General features: G+C 42.6%; 1 protein-coding gene across 10 annotated transcripts in view; it reads right to left on the reverse strand.

Annotated features, from left to right (window-relative positions):
• The window catches only part of GHR (growth hormone receptor), a 258,380-nt gene that overhangs the window by 129,518 nt on the left and 111,241 nt on the right, over window positions 1-17,621 (reverse strand). For all 10 annotated transcript variants that reach the window (XM_064596737.1, XM_064596739.1, XM_064596743.1 and 7 more), the window contains one exon: window positions 6,307-6,387. In XM_064596737.1, the coding sequence (XP_064452807.1) occupies window positions 6,307-6,327 (21 nt within the window). In that variant the 5' untranslated portion in view covers window positions 6,328-6,387. The remainder of the gene's footprint in view (window positions 1-6,306; window positions 6,388-17,621) is intronic.

Here is a 17,621-nt window from a genome sequence, read left to right on the forward strand (position 1 = left end):
GGGGCAGAGAAAACTTGGATTTGGGATCTGCAGGTCTCATTATGCCTCTCTCTGTCTGTCAATATTTGAGGTGATTTAATCAGGTCGGTGGGGCACAGATGAATGTGGTATCAGAGGTTTGGTGCTGGGTGACTGGTTCTTTCAATGCAGGATATTAGCCAGTGGCTGGTGCACGGGGTACAGAGTTCAGTTACTTGGAAAAAGGTTGGCAAGACTTAGGAAGGGCATCGGGCTCTTAGGCATCAGTGCATAGAGCACCGTTCTGGCCTTGATGGCATCTGAAGTATAGAGCAGAAAAACGAGATCATTCCATCCACAGAGAAAGCCCACAAATCAGGGCTGAGGGTAGGGCACAGGGATGCTTGGGGCTTCATGAGGCCACTAGTTCTAGCTTCCATAGCTACACGGCTATTTCCAGACCCCTCCCACTGGAAGGGGGTCCTAATTCAGTCCTCTGAGATAACAGAGCGCTAGTAACAACTGTGGGCTGTGACTGGAGACGCGGCAGATCAGAATTTACATTCTGATTCATTCATCCACTCCACAGATCAATGAAGATCTACTCTATGTGTCAGAGTGCTGGAGGAGGGGGGATACAGGGACGAACAAAACTTCCTTTCTGGATGTTAAGGTTTAGTGAGTTTTAAATCCATGACACTTTATTACACAGGGTACGCAGGGGTCACTTTGCCAATCATTTGAAAACAATTAAATTGCCCATTTCAAGCTCGGTCCAGACTTTGTCACACGACTTGAAACACAGGTGTCATTACAACCTCATTTAAAGAGGGACGCAAAGCAAATGTCACTTCTCCTATGCCCTGAGCCCACCTCCTCCTCCCATCCCTTTGCCCAGCCTGTTGGTGAGAGATTCTACTAACAACATCCCGAAACATTTCCTCACGGTTGGGACATGATCCACCATGTTCTACTAGCTGCAAACCTGCCAAGAAAAGGTAATGAAGATACTGTAATTAGTGAAGGCGAAGGCTCAAGGTCAGCAAGGTGTTGTATAAACAGAAACAGAGACTCCCGATAGATATATCTGGGGAAATCCTGCGGGTTCATTTGAACAGGTTTGAGAAATACGGACCAGAGAAAACTCTGATTTGCAGCTGACGCCGAAGAAGAGCTCCAAGCCCCTGGGCCCTGAAGTCTGTGCACTAACCACCAGCCAGGGCACCACAGAATCCTCTCTTTGTATGGTCACTGCATCAGATTTCAAAGTGTGTTTATGTTACACATCATTACCGCCTTTACGCTGCTCACTACAGATCACGAGGACGCTTCTCTTCGGGTTTGAGAATGACACTGTTGACAGCATTACGTAAACACCCAGGCAAGTGCCGGAAAAGCCCAAACGGGAGGGTGGAAGGTGAGGGTCGTAGCGGCTGGGGACCGCCTGACGACAAGTGAGAAGCACAGGATCTGGGTAAACTGGCGGGTGTAAGCAGCAGGGGCAAGGCCTTAAAAGTTGCCTTCGTTGATGGCTCTGAAATGCCCAACATTCTTTACCGTATAGAGAGTAAAGTTAAGGTTTAAACAGAATTAACTCCGGGAAAGTAACTCCTTGACTTAAATTCACAGTGAGGACAAAATCACTGGCCACAGGTTCTTCCCAAGAGGGTTTTCTAGGGAAAAGGTGCTGGGTGGTTGAGGGAGGCTGGGTCCCACGTCCTGGAGGCGGAACCCAGGCAGAGGCTGGAGGGGCGGCTCCCAGCTGGGGTGGACTCCTGTGACAGCCAAACCTGGGTTAGCCCCCAACCAGAGGCAGAAAACCCAGTGTGTCCGTGAACAGGAGCTCTGGCTACACATCATAGCCATCATGTCAACCTCGTTCCTGTCGACCCCGTAAGAGGAGCCCCAATTTAGGCCACTGAACCTAAGTGGTGGGGAGACATTGTGCATACCAAGACTGGTTCATGCCCAAAGACTTGGAGTCCACGGTGGAAGACTAGAGGTGTAGTCGGTCACTGGCATGCGTGAATTAACATTCAAGGTTCACGTTCTTCTTTGGTGGTTCCAGTCCTTTCATTTACTAATTAGCTGAGGCACAAACCTACTCACTCACCCTACCAGCTGCTTTGCAGGGGTGAGTCACTTAGCTGCGTGTAAGCCTCACCGACCCCACAGATTCTGCCCAGTGCAAAGCTTCGCTGCTATCAACTTATCCAGCATATACTTTATTGCACTCCGTGAGGTAAGTACATAGCCCGGTGATGATACAATATCTGGGAGTGGTACGTTCCAGGCCTCAGGATAGAGTCATGAATGTCCAGAGATGGCACAGGGAGGGAGCCAGGCCTTTACTTCTCTGTGGACCCTCGGGGCACAGGGGCCCAAGCCATATGCCAGCCACACTGCGGAGGTGGGAAGACAGCCTTGGGACCCGAGCGAGGATGGGCAGGAGTGTTGGGAAATGGCCCACGGCTCCATCAGTCTCAGGACGTCTCCTCCCCTACAGAGCTGCTCCCTGCAAGGACCACTTCACTGCTAATAGGCTGAACTGTGTTCTGACACTTCACTGTATTAAAAGTGAGTCACTGCTGATGTTGATAACGTTAACTACAAAGATGAGAACTTCGAAATGGATGGAGGAAGAAAGCTCTGACAGTTCCTGAAGTCAAAAACCCACACGTACTTGGGCTCCAAGTATGGGTGGTTCTGCCTCCTCAACATCTCTGTGATCTATTTTTTACAATGGTCACATTTATATCATCTCTCTCCTGACCTATTACAATCCTCTTCCTCTACATTCATCTCTCTCAAATCCACGTTCATCCTATTGCCAGTATTATTTCCAAAGCGAAAACCTAACAGTATTATTACCCTGTTTAAAACTCTTTAATAACCCAAGGGGATCACAATTAAATTATGTTTACTCATCTGTCTTCTCTTCTGTAAACCATGGGCTCTCTAAAGGTAGGAACATAAATTTAAAATCCATCCTTGAATCCAGAAAAGTGCTCAGTAAAAACCTGATGAAAGACTGTTTTGTGTCACCATCTGCAGAGGTCTGTACTCATCTCCTCCACTGGCAACATTCCAAAAGATAAGGCCAGGGGCTCCTCAACCTGGCTGACTATGCCCTGTTGAACTCCAGTGTCAAAGCGGTTTGTGATCCTGCAAGGACCCAGTGACACAGGGTTGCTGATGTACAGGGACTCAGGCCACGGCATGAGAACAGACTGAAAGATTTCTTCTTGTTCTTGGTGACAGTAAAGACTGCAGCAATCTAAAGGTCTATGGTGGGTTTTTTTTTTCACTCCCAGTGTGAACAGAATGCCTAGAACTATTCCTTCTTCAAAACATGTAATAGGCACACCATTTACTGTTTACCTACTACAACCATGAATCTAATACTTGCTTGATATGTACTTCTATGTCTTGGCAACCTCCCAGGGCTCTGTGGAAACCCACTGGAAGGGGTAAGGCTTATTTTTTTTAAAAAAATACAATGTTCCTTCCACTGGGTCATTATTTCCTATCTGTTAGCAATGAGAACAGAGGTGTCTTTTTTTTCCCCACATAAGTGTTGTATCAGTTTGCACAGGTTTATAAAAAATGTTCAAAGAGATACCAAGAACATTATTTTGAGGATCCTGATTGCTTTAGGACATGGCATCGCACTCCCAGTATAAATTTTTACCTTGACTGATACAGAAGGATATAGTACCTTTTAATCTTTGGAGGGACTAACATTAAGGATGGAAGACAAAGAGAGAGCACCTATTAGAAGACTTGAACTAACACAGTGGTGCACATTTTGATGTTGAATTCTCATTTAATTTCCCATGGGGCAATTAGATGTAATGAAAAATCCTCTCGGGGCCAGTTTATTTCTAACTGTTCATCTGCCCCAGCAAGAAAAACCCTGCCCCAGGATTCAAGTGCCAACCTTCCCTAGGCACACAGACCTGTCATCCTTTACCATCTCGTGGGAGACTCTACTCCAGGTCATACCTTCCAGATCCCTTATTCCGTGGTATCACCTCTTTCCCTGGCCAAACCGAATTCAAATGAATGGCTGGTAAAACTACAGTAGTGTTTTGTTTTGTTTTAAATCCTTACCTATATTTTCATTCTGCCTTATACAATGGGAGAGAACATAAAAAAAAAAAAAATTTGGCTACCATTCAGAACTGGCAGAGAAAGAACCGCATGGCCCCTGAATGCCATCTGAGATTCAAGCTGTGTTATGTCACGTGATCACTTTGGCAGAAGTCACCAGATAAATGCCAGAACTGGTAAACACACTCACATGTGTGCATGCTCATGTTCAAACATGTTCATCTACAGCTTCTTTTTTAAGATTTTATTTATTTATTTGACAGAGAGAGAGAGAGGGAGAGAGAGAGAGAGCACAAGGGGGGGGGGCGCGTGGGGGCGGGAGAGGGAGAAGCGGGCTCCCTGCTGAGTAGGGAGCCCGATGCGGGGCCCAATGCCAGGACCCTGGGATCATGACCTGAGCCGAAGGCAGACGCTTAACTGAGGCACCCAGGTGTCTCTCATCTACACCTTCTATGGAAACATCATACTCATCCTTAACAACAGCAGGCATTTTAAGGTAGACCTCTGGAGTAGCCACATAATTCAAAACAATTTGGGTTAGCCCACTAACTTAAAAAAAAAAAAAGGAGGAGAAAGAAATGTTTTCCTTTGCTAAATTACTTATTATGTGTAAGTACTGGTAGGCTGCAGGATTTGTTTGCCGTAGGCCATTGCATTTTCTTATCTCTGCTACCCCCAAACAGACCAAGCAAACAAAAAACTATCAAAAAGCAAAACAGAAAGCAAACAGAAAACCAGTTAATGGTGTTGTTTTCTCCACTCTCCTTATGGAGTTAAAGGTTTATGTCAAAGCTAAAATGTCAAAGCAGCTGAAATAGATGCTCTTTGCAGACTCTAGGTCTAAATGTAACTTGAGCTCTCGCCTTTAGCTGGGGACACATTTTTAATTTTCTTTAAAGATTTCCTTTGCCATACTTTTCATTTCACAGGTTTTTTAAATTCCTCAAGCCTTGCCCAGTGGAGTGAAAGCCACCTTAATGAAAAAAGTAGAGATTAAACCACCATGACTTTGGAACAGCCGAGGATCTCAGCTGTAATTCTTTGGCTCAGAACCAGGGTCTAAAACCAGCCATGGGAAAAGCTGCTGAAATGGAGCCTGCAATTCTCTCCATGTTTGACTTGCATAATGTTGACATTATAACACCAGAAAGACCCAAAAATATTTCAAACAATTATGACTTCTTTTCTAGAAATACTTTTAAATTGCTTTAAAAGATAAAATAACCTATTTTACCCACCCACCCCCTTTTTTTTTTACTCTGGTCGCCCTCAGCCGCTCACTACTACAGATTTATTTTTGGCTCAAAGGTCAGGGAGGACATCTTAAGGCACTACCTCTGCTGTTAAACTGTGTTTTCCAACATGAGTTGCCCAGGGAGTAGGGGAATCAGCTACTCTTAAAGCAACAACTGAATGTGGGGTCACAGCATGGGAGAAATAGATAGTTTATTTCTTATGTTGATGCCTGAGCAAGGAAAAAAATCAAATACTCAATCTTTTAAAGACAATCTTTTAAAAAGTCTCCCACCCCTTTATAAGCACAGTTTCCTTTTTTGGACAGAAAAATCCTTCTTCTCATTCTCTTCCATTACTCTTTCTTGTTCCAGTTATTTCTGCCATGAGACATACGTTTGAATGTACTGAGACTTCTCCATGACGAAGATGGCATAAAAAAGGAAGGAGAATTATAGAGACGGCCAAGGAACTCATGAGTTCTGAGTACATTATTCAACTATTTTCAGTTGTGTCTTCCTTCAAGCTTTGCCAAACGGTAATCACCCAGAGCGTGAGAGGTGAAATTTATTTGAAACCTGCAATTTCTGCTCTCAGAGAATATGATTCAGAGACCTTAATTCTGAGCTCTGGAAATAGGGGATGATAGCCTTAGTCACGGACGAGCAGAGTGATCAGTAGGTTAATAACCAACCCTCCAGTGCAATTGCAATATCTCTCCCAGGACCAAGAGACCTGGCTTGCCTTCAGTATAAATGCCCTCAGCATGATTTGCAGCATTATTTTTGATGTATAAACATTAGACGCCAAAACTGTATTCCTCCTAAAACATCCACAGAAAGTCCTCCTAGCTTATGATTTTAAAGCTAAGACAAGTTTCCTATTTGCTGTTACTTAAAACTTACCTCTTTGAATTAAATCATCCAAAGAACTTACATTTAACAAATAAAGTTCAGTGTTATTTCAAAACACTGGGGGTGGGAATGGGAAAGCAGAACTCACCTTCACTCCCAGAAACAGCATTGCCTGAGCCTGCCACTGCCAAGGTCAACAGCAGCTGCCAGAGATCCATACCTGTAGGACCTGCAATCACACAAAAAAGAGTAAGATAAAGCCAACTAAAAGCAGACCATTATCATTGCATACTGTTTAAAACCTGGCTAAACCACGAATGAGCTGACATGCGTGTCAGCTCTCAAAGGAGTCCTAGTACATCTTTCATTGCCCCAGAGTCTCGTATTGTTGTACTTTTCATGAGGGCAAACAGTAGGTTTATAATAAATTCTACTTCCCATGGGTGCTTGCCTCAGGAAATAACATGGACACTAGCGATTTTCACACCCTGGCCAACAGCCCTAGAAGCACCTCACCACAAGGTGCTTCAATAATAGGGCCAGGGTGGTTTCACTTTAACTTGATCTGGAAATAGAAAAACTCGTCAGCAGTATCACCAAGCATAGGGCCTTGAGCTGGACAGGCCATAAAAGGAAAAACACAACAACCCACTTGTAATAGGAAGACTTCTCCAGTGTGTTTCCCAGTGAATAAAAGAGTGCAACTAATACTCAGGAGAGTGTACTAATGAGCCATCATGGGGAGGTTTAGCTAGAAGACAGCAGAAAGGAGAAGGTGAGAAGCAAAAGACTACAAAACATCTCTGCTGCCTAGGTAGCCCGCCTTAGGATACCTGGTGTCCTGGGTTTTCTGTTTTAGGAGGAGTGTGGCTCTGAAAGACCAGGGAACATCCCAGACTCAGAGAAAGGTCAGTTCGCAGCCTTGCTAGCTATCTGGGATCTCCAGTGTGGCCACACCTGAATCCCTTCGGTTTGATGAGTAGGGGAGCAGATCATGCCTCAGCCAGCACGTGCCTTTACCTGGAGGAAATAAGCTGCTTTGGAATCAATAATCCAGGGGTCCACTTCTAGGATCTCTGAAGAGACATGTTTGGGCTGGTCTAAATTGAACTCAACACACTGTCCTTTGGAGGCTGTTGCTACATCTAACAACTAAGGCCAACTCCTTTAAAGCTTAGCCATACGATTTCCATAAAATTACATTACTTACACATCACTCAGGCATACCTGATCATCGCCCTGGGCTCTCCTCCAGGGCCTCCCTCCGGCCTCATTTTCACTATTGTATATTCTTCTTCTTTTTTTTTTTTTTTTTTTAAGATTTTATTTATTTATTTGAGACAGAGAGAATGAGAGAGAGAGAGCACATGAGAGGGGGGAGGGTCAGAGGGAGAAGCAGGCTCCCTGCCGAGCAGGGAGCCTGATGCGGGACTCGATCCAGGGACTCCAGGATCATGACCTGAGCCGAAGGCAGTCGCTTAACCAACTGAGCCACCCAGGCGCCCACTATTGTATATTCTTGACGATAATGAAAGAGCCCTTCTCGTTACCCCTAATCAGGCTGAAATGATGAACAAGAACATTTGTTCTCGTGGGTAATGGAATGGATGGTGTGGTCCCCGGTAATGGCCGTGTAATTCTGAATAGGCATCAACTGTGATATTTCATACTTTCATTTCTAGATAGTGGAGGGCCCATCATTTCTTTTTTTGTTCCAAATGATTTTATGTTCTTAAAAAATTCTAACAATACACATCTCTACATCAACTGAGTATCTTCCTGTGTCTGAATACGCACGTGCATGCGGAATGCCTAAAGAGCACCCTCAAACACTGCCCCCTGGAGTCACGGGCAGAACGGAGTGTGACACGGCCCGTGAACGCACTTGGCCAATTATGAGAGTTCACACAAATGTGCGTTACAGTTATCGTAACATCCATGTTTTAAATTCCTGACCTGGAAGGCTCTGAGCTAATGGCCTTGCATCAGCCTCATCTACTTTGCAAATGCGAACCTTGGAGCATCTCTCCTTAGATCCTTTACTAGCAGGTGAATAGGCCATGTAATCCGAGCTTGAAGTCTCCAGCAGAAATACATAAAAAGGCTAAAAATAAATATGCTAAAGGCTGAAAATGCCATCCTGTTGTTAACTGGATATTTCCTTTTAAAATTTATTTAAATCTTTTTTTTTTTTAAGTCGGAAAAGCATGGAGGAACTGGGTTAGTTAGTGTTATATAGTGTTAGTTTTACTAGCAATCTCCCAATGCACTTAGTGTCAGGTGAAGAAACCTCCCTTGGCACTTGTTCTCTGGATATCAGGTTGTAACAGAATTCTAATTCCCAGGCAGGGTTTTTGGCTTCCCAACTGAATAAAAATATGAATAGGTTTGCATTGCTCAGACGGCTGCTTTCTCTGGTTTGGAAGTCGCCTCTTCAAATATTTCAAAGATACTTGGCAGATGCCCAAGACAAGTGAATTTTGCTTCAGATGAATAGTAGATGACTCCCTCCCATCCCAAACTTTTGAAAGTTGCTGTCTGCAAATGAATCAACAACCTATGATCCAAATGAGCAACAACCTATCTCCAGAGCACGTGTTCTATCTCATACAATGAGACAAACAAAAAGAATCTTAAAGCAAAATCAACCAGAAATCTGTTTGCACACTCCTACAGCAGAAAAGGAGGTATTTAAAACTGCCTTTCTCCCAAATAGGAGCTGAGAACCATTCACTGCAGCACTGAGAGTAAGTACTGCATACGGCCCTGGCCAGAGCTCCAACTAGGTAGCAGAGAAGAGGATGGAGAGGTGTGGTTGGATTCAGGAAGAGCTCACTGTTTCATCCAAGACTAAAGCTCTGGTTCCATGGTTGCGGGCTCAGTGGGGCTGACTGTCAAATCGAACAGAATGTCCGTCAGCCCGGTTGTGAAGCTGCCCCCTACGTTTTGCAGAACTCCCTATGGCAGCTTCTAGATAAGAGGATCCTTCTTTGTTAGGTGTTAGCTGGGAGAAAACGTCCCTAGGAGAGGAAAAAGTGCCAACATACGAAGTGTGAAACTTCAGGGTTGTCTGTCGATAATGTGCCAGATGTGAGCAGGACAAAGTCCCATTATTCCCCTTCCCCAATATAAGTCTCTACATAGAGGCAGGTACTGTCCAGAGGAATCTACCAAATGTACCTTAGCCTACTGGGTTTTTAAGTTTGCAAGATTTTTCTAGGGAAAATACCTCTCTAAATTTCTACTGATATTTATGCATTCTTTGGCTATAGCCTCATGGCAAGATTTTCATTTGGGGTGGGATGGTGGTTGGGTAGGGGAGACAAGCTTCCATTCTTGCATAATGGAACTCACACCATTTCCACTTTCAAAGCCTGAGGCATTTTGCCTGCCCTCCCCCACCTTGTCCCTCCACCCCCAGCAACTTCCTCAAGGGAGAGCCAGCTGAAAAGCAGTGTAATCAGCTGGTGTGAGTTTTAATTCTGTAAACTGCCCAGCAGAGGAGACTCTAAATTACAGTTAGGTCTGTGATATACTGACTTTATATTCCTTGGCTATAAAACAGTACATAAACACATGAGAAGAGATGGAGATTAAACATAATATTTTTTCCAACATGTTATAACCAACTCCAGGCCAAGAAAGGAATTAGTTCAATTCTCTTTATTTTAAAATTAGCAAGAATTTGTTGAACTCCTAGAATTGTGCAGGGCACACTGGAGAATGCAAAAGCAATCAAATCATGGTTCTTTACCTCAAGAATTAGGCAAGATAGGCAAATGAAATTGGGAAAAGAGGAAGCATACCTAAAAATGAAAGAAAGATCAGAGTGGGGAAAAAAAAATCAGCCACTGAACTGAGGGGCTTAAAATTAGAACTAAATGAGAGAGAAGATTGTGATAGGTAAGGAATAGTGAGGGAGGGGTGTGAACTTGCATTATGGGTAAAAACTCAGATGGTACAAATACAAAGGTATGGCTCTGGGTCTGATTAGTTCAGGGCAGTAGTTGGAGGTGAGAGAGAGAACAAGTTTCGAAATTATGAATAAAGGGGAATAACATTGGGTTGGTAAGGGAGGACTACACCGAAACAGCAGTTCAACTCAGATATTTTTAAAAAGATAGATAGATAGATTTATGTATGTATGTATGTATGTAGTGTGAGCTTGGGGGAGGAGTAGAGGGAGAGGGAGAAAAATCCCCAAGCAGACACCCTGCTGAACTCAGAGTATGGGGAAGGGCAGAAGCTGGATCCCACTATCCCAGGACCCTGAGATCATGACCTGAGCCAAAATTAAGAGCCAGATGCTCAACCGACTGCGCCACCTGGGTGCCCCCGCAGTTCAACTCATATTAATCAGAAAGTCACTGGAAGTTTTGGGATAAGGACAGCATGCGCAAAGTGGATTTTTCTTAGGATAAATCTGCCCCTCATACTTTCTTAACTTGGTATCACTGAGAAATACCGACAAGATTTGGCGATGACTGGATACAGGAGATGATAAAGAAAACATGCCTATCACAAATGAATGAGTATATAGTATATGTGTGGATGAAAGATGGCACTATTGATAGAAATCAGGATTTTGGGATCTGAGTTGTTCAGGAATGAGAAGATTACAAGACTGTCTTGGGATATTTGGTATTAAAGTGATTTAATAGTGATTTAAAGACTTGTGGAAGTATAAGAAATGTCAGACCAAAGACTGAAAGACAGAGGTAAGTCATTACTGGATTTCAGAGATTTACATAGAGATGATGAGTACCAGATGAATTTAATACTAAGACTAGGCTATTTCATGAAGAACCCCCACATTAACTCTATTAAAAGTAATATTAGGGGCACCTGGGTGGCTTGGTCGTTAAGCGCCTGCCTTCAGCTCAGGTCGTGATTCCAGGGTCCTGGGATCGAGCCCCGCATCAGGCTCTCTGCTCGGCCAGGAGCCTGCTTCTCCCTCTCCCGCTCCCCCTGCTTGTGTTCCCTCTCTAGCTGTCTCTCTCTCTCTCTGTCAAATAAATAAAATAAAATCTTTAAAAAAAAAAGTAATATTATAAAGTATGTTAAGCCATTTAGGGGAAAATGTGCTCCTATCTGGTTTGTAATTTGGCAAAGACAAAAGGAACCACCACCTGAAGCCACCTAGACCCTCTGATTTGTATCAAGTATTTAAAAGGAAAGTGGTCAACAGCATCCCTAGAAGAATGACGTCAGCATATTAATATATAGATAGAATAATAAGATAGACTGAGGAACTTGTAGTTTACCTTAACAAAGGCAAAATACCAATATGGCAGCTGAATTGATAGAAATAATATTTCCCCAATTTTTTTGTTTTACTTATCTAGCTATCCTGATACCAAAAAAGTAAGAGCTGATTAAAAAATCCCCACAGAAGCAGAATTGTTTATATTGCAAAACCAAGACTCTAGTTAGATAACCTAATAAATGTGTACTTTCTGATGCAGGTGTTCATTACCAATGAAATATTGCAAAACTGAATCTAGTTGATTTCCCAGTGAAGCTGTTCTAAGAACTCGACATTGAAAAAGAGGCGAATCCAAGTATTTGAAATGACCCATTCTAATTAGTACCAGGCATTTATTTGACTAGTTTGCATTTTTTCATGTTATTACTCACTTTTTATGGTGCTGGTCATTTGAAAATTGGTCAGATCCAAACTGCCTTAGGTTAATTTCTTTCTTTCCAATTAGTGAGAGAGAAAATGCTCACAGACATTACTGACATACCTACTTGCGCTGAGATTTTTCCCTTCTCAGGATCCAGTGGGGAATATAGGATGGAAAATTATTTTAAATGTGTAATGTATGAGGGAAAAAAAGGCCTTTGGGAGTAGTATATATAATAAATCGCCTTTTTTATAAAACATTTAAAGCATAGATCGTATGTACCTGCGCTGACCAGTTCAGTTATCATCCATCACCAGTGGCCACCGAGCACTGGAAATGTGGCTAATGCAACTGAGGAATTAAATAGGCTAAATTTTTATGTAATTTTAATTAAGCATTTAATTAAGTATATACGAAACAGGTTTTGATAGGAATCTAGTTTCTCAGCTGTAGATTTTATTAAATCTAAATACAGATCAAGTCTCTCTGATGCAAATTTAGCATTCAAATTAAGATGTGCTGTAAGTGTAAAAAATACATGGGTTTTGAGGGCTTGGTACAAAAAAGACATGCAAAATATTTCAATAAGGTCTATGTTTACTATAGGTTAAACTCATATTTTGGATTGCTGGGTTAAATAAACATATTATTGAAAACTAGCAATCCTTATTTCTTTTTATTTTTTAAAATGTGACCGGCAGGAAATTTAAAATCACACATGTGGCTTGCATTATATTTTATATTTCTCTTTGACAACACTGATATATATATTTTATGGTTTGCATGTCTGTACTTGCATTCAGAAACATTAAACTGTTACAGTGGGCATATACGTTTTTGTAACAGAAACAATAATACACAATTTTGTACTTCTAATGACATATAACATCTTTACAGTTACATTTTAAGAGGTCATCCCAAATGCAGAATGATGGGGACTGAAGAATTAGGCATGATTATATTTGGGTTTTTTTTAAGGGTACCCAGTATGCCTTTGTTTACCTTTAGAAGGGTGACAATTCATACTGTATCTCTTTGAGTCATAGACAGTGGTGCACTTATAAATGTGTAACAATTGTCTCTCTGGAATTAAAGAGAGAGAGAGAGAGAGAGAGAGAGAGAAGAACCATGACTGTAGCACTGACCAGTTTCTGTGGTGTAAATACCTCCACCAAGGCTGATTTTAAGTTACCAAGTCACCGAACCTGGATTCCCTGAAGTCAGTGAACATGGATTCACAAGCCAGTTCAAACTGGACCCAGCACACCAGCAGCTGGGGAAGTGAATGATGCTATCTAGGCTGCATGTAGGTAACAGGTACAAAGATTAAGCAATCTGCTGACACTGATACAAGAGGTAAGAGAGAGTACTACTGAGTGAACCCTGGACACCTGATTTCGCTTGGTACCATCTGTACCACTGTTCGCTGATCATATTCAGTTAATGATCACTGACAGATATTTTCCCAAGTCCTTAGAAATTAACATCAGCCTCCACCATAAATGCCATCCTTGATCTTCATTTACAGACGGAGTGAGCTTGGGGTTAAGAGCATGTGTTCTGGAGCCAGAGAGAGCTAGGTTCAAATCCTAGCTTTACGAAACCTGTTCACTCTTCTCTAATATAAGGATGAGAATATTATTACCTTTTTCCTAGGAAAATCAGGGGGAGATTAAATGAGTTGATTTATTCAAAACATTTAGCATGCCCTCTGCATGTATCCAATAAATACATTATTAGAGTCTTTCTGATACCAGTAATAAATAGACTATGTTTGATCATGTTTCCATGGGGTGGATGGGGAGTGGGGCCCTCATTTATATACCATGACATGGAAGCCTGGGAGGTGGTAAAGCAATCAGCAAATGGGTTCTTGGGTAGCCACAACATAGAAGACCCCTTCTTCAACCATGCACTTACATCACATAAGGGTCCAAGGAAAAGGAAGAAGCATCACAGTGTAACATGTGCGTCTCCTAGGCTAAGGTGGAAAGGCTGCTCAGTTTTGCTTAGGTGCAATTTTGCACCTTCAAAACGGAGGCCCGATTGTGGGAAAAAATCTAGAGGCTGATTTCACCTGTCATGACGATCTCATGCTGTTGTTACTGGGTCTGGATCATTTGTTTTGCGAATCATGGATTTCTAGAGCTGAAAATTGGGTAGATGAATTCCAGTGATGAGACACTTGGCTTGAAGCTAGGACTCTCCCTATGAGAATACAAAAGGCAGCTGGATTACAGGAATTTAAGTCCTCACCTCTTCCTCTCTGGAGAAGTGAAAAAAATACAGGCCTTTCAGCACTAAATGCTTAGTGCTGCTTCTATTTTGGTGTGCAGGGCTACCCTGCTGGGAGTGGACGTTCTCGGTACATGGGGCATTCTGTTCAAGGTCAGTATGACTCAGTGGCACTTTGCAATACCTCACTGCAGCGACTATCCTTGCGGATGACCGCCACTCACCCAGCTTGATTCATGTGGTGCACCCACCGATTCACAAGGCAGGAGTGACTCTCACGTGGAAGAGAAATCAATTGCGTAGGTGCTTATTTGAATGATATGTTCCTTTTTATGTCATCCTTTACATCACTGCACCTACCAAGTCATTTTTTTCCAAAACAGAATTTGAAAACACAAACTCCTTTCTGAATTTCTGCTGTTTCTCTCTCTTTTCACAAGTCGCTCTTTTTTAAATCTATTTTTTTTTTATTACTGTGATAGATCATATAGAACATGGGGAATATGCTTTAAACAAAGCTAAAGATGTTGGAGTTTCTTTCAAACTCTCAGATGGAAATTGGCTTTGTTTTACGTAATTTAATAGAACACAGATAAGCTGTTGAAGACATGATCTCATAGAATGAAGTCTTCAAGCACAAACATTATTATCTTGATGAGATGATAATCTGACAATGATGAGTACAATAACTCATAGTGTGATAAAAGGAGCTACAAGCAGACCCAGATAACATATAGAGCAAAGATTAGGGAGAAACTTTTCTTTACTTTTATCAAGTCCAAAATGAACTTGTTCTTTTAAGGTAAACAAGTTGGGAAACCAAGAGTGAGGCAATGTGATCTTCTGGACGAAGCATTTCTAGAGAAGGCGTCAGCAATCCCATGCCCGGGGTGCCAGCCCAACCCAGCCTGACCTGGTAACTCGGGCAGTCACTTAATCACCGTGGACTTCAGTTGCCCTGTCTGCACCCCACCCCAAGATTTTGTGATAAGCCGAATCCCATGCTGTGCGGTGTAATGAAATTTGCCATTCCCTGAGAACTACTCCTGTCCTGATGTTGCCAGGCACCTTGTCCTTTTCTTCTTTTAGCTGTGAGCAACTGGGGGCCGTAGGTGTGTTTCACTCACTCACTCACTAGATCCCCAACAACTAGCCTTGGGCCTGACACAGGGTAGATGCCTACTCTAAAATCTGCCCAATGAGTAAGTCTGCCAGGAGTCTTGTTATTTCTCTCGACGTTTGCACAGACCCTGCAAAAGACAGCCTCATTTTCAAATTGAGAAAGTAAAAGTGTAGAGGAACTTTGAGAGGTTAAGTGAATCCCTCAGACAGTTAGAACCATGTTTGAGGTCTCCAAGGCCTGCCTTCCCCTTTCCATGCTTCTTCATAAATGTGAAACTAGGCTGACTAAGCACATGAGCAGGGGGCTACCAGTGAGGCAGGAAAAACTACAGACAGTAAGAAAAAGAGAAGGAGTAAAGTTTGGATTTGAATTATGGACAGGGGCAGACACCACAGGATTTTCAGTGCTCCAGACCTGTCAAACACGGTAATAATTCATAAATGCTGACACAGCAGTTTCTTTAGGAGTATTGCTCAAGGGATATAATATTCACCTCTAGGCCTTAGCGTCTCCAAGAGCACCTGATCTACTTTCGGGTACTTTACTTAAGAGCTATGAAGTGTGCTCTTTCCATGACATGGCAGCATCCCCTGTCCCTGCCCTGCCTCCTCTAAGCCTATATATATAAATAGAAAGAAGTCTATTTGGCCAGACCGACTGGCTGCCAAATAGATGGCAGACATTGGGCAGATCAATGTCACGTCTCAGCTCCAGGAAGTGTATAATATACCACTTTACTCTTCGAGATCATAGGTGTCACAGCTGGACTTGGACCATTCATTGTTAACAGCTTGAATAGAAAATACCCTCAAAAACAGTGCTGTGTCACAGAAATATAATGTGAGACACAAGGGCCAGCCACGTATGTACTTTTAAGTTCCCTGGTAACCACATTAAGAAAGAAATACATAAAATTTATTTTAATCATATATCTTATTCAACCCAATGTATCCAAAATATTATCATTTCCTCATATAGGTGATATGAAAAGTATTGAGATATTTTACACTCCTTTTTTCATATGGAATCTTTGAACCTAGTGTGTAGGTCACACAGCACATCACAACTGGCGCTAGCCAGACTTCAAGTGTTCCAGAGTCCCATGCAGCTAAGTGGCGACCACATGGCAGCATGTAGCTCTGGGACACTGAGAGACTGTGGATGTCCACGTGGCCAGCTCCCTGGCTAGGCCAGAACATATCTGTGCTTATTGCTCATGAGCAAGTCAAGCTGCTGACCAAGGACCTTTAAACAGTTATTTTGCAAGGTCTAATAGTTTCTTCAAGTCCTGGAAAGAAACAGTCTTGCTACTGAAGCAAGAGGCAAGGTGTTCTAGGTCTCTCTCATATTCATTTTGCAGATAATCACTGGGCACTGAAATCTACATAGAGTTAAACCATAAACCTTTTATTTGGGGCACAAATCTGCCACAGAGCACCAGATCTGTCATTAGTTATGAGACGTCCAGCAAATCATTTCTCCTAGAGAAGGAGTCAGCAATCCCATGCCCGGGGTGCCAGCCCAATACGGCCTGACTCGGTAACTCGGGCAGTCACTTATCACCGCCTCAGCTTCCTTATCTCCAAAACAGAAAGTTTGGAGCGTATCAATAGTTCTCAGCCTTGACTGCAAATTAGAACCATGTGGGAAACTGGGAAAAAAAAAAATGACCTGGTTTTATAGATAAATCAGAATCTCTGTGGTGGGGCCTGAGTATTAATCCCTTAACATTTGTTATGAGATTTTAAAGTGCAGCAAGGGCTGAGAATCACTGACCTAGTACAAACCAAATGTGCTATGATTTTTCAGTTTGTGAAAATAGTGCTCACACACCCCAGGGAGCCTTCCTCAGCTGAGTGGAGGGAGAGGAAAAAAAAAAAAACAAACCAATCTTTCCCATTTAGTCAACCAATAAGGATAATTTTTGCAATAGAGGACTTCCTATGCCAAGTGGATGAAATACTAAATATAAAGGTAGGAAAAGAAAATATTATCCCATGAAATGGCAAGATAAAGAGAATACACGTAATGGATGAAATCAGCCATTCACAGATAAGATCACTCAAGTAATGACGAAACATTATTTCAAAGTGTTGCTCACGAGGTCCCCTCAAGATGACCATCTCTGGTTTTTCAATCAAACACCAAGTTAGGTACTTCTCTGAAGGACCTCTGTAGATGTAATTAAGGTTACTAATCAACTGATTTTAAAATAGGGAGATTATCCTAGATTACTGAGGTGAGCCAATGTAATTAGCCTGTAAAAGCAGAAGTAATCAGTGAGATGTGGCAGAAGAGGAAGTCAGAGAGATGAGAAATCTGAGAGGGATTTGATGTGCTGTTGCTGGAGGGGCAGCAAAGAAAGCAGGAGATTAAGGCAGGCAGACTCTGGGAGCAAAAACTGGCTCCTAGCTGCCAGCCAGCAAGGAAACAGGGAAGACAGTCCTCTGACGTCAAGGAATTGAATTGGGTTAGCAA

Source organism: Mirounga angustirostris, unplaced genomic scaffold (genome assembly GCF_029215605.1).
Source record: "Mirounga angustirostris isolate CCGP_5_RB_7025 unplaced genomic scaffold, mMirAng1.0.hap1 SCAF_7, whole genome shotgun sequence".
NCBI classification, from domain to species: Eukaryota; Metazoa; Chordata; class Mammalia; order Carnivora; family Phocidae; genus Mirounga; species Mirounga angustirostris.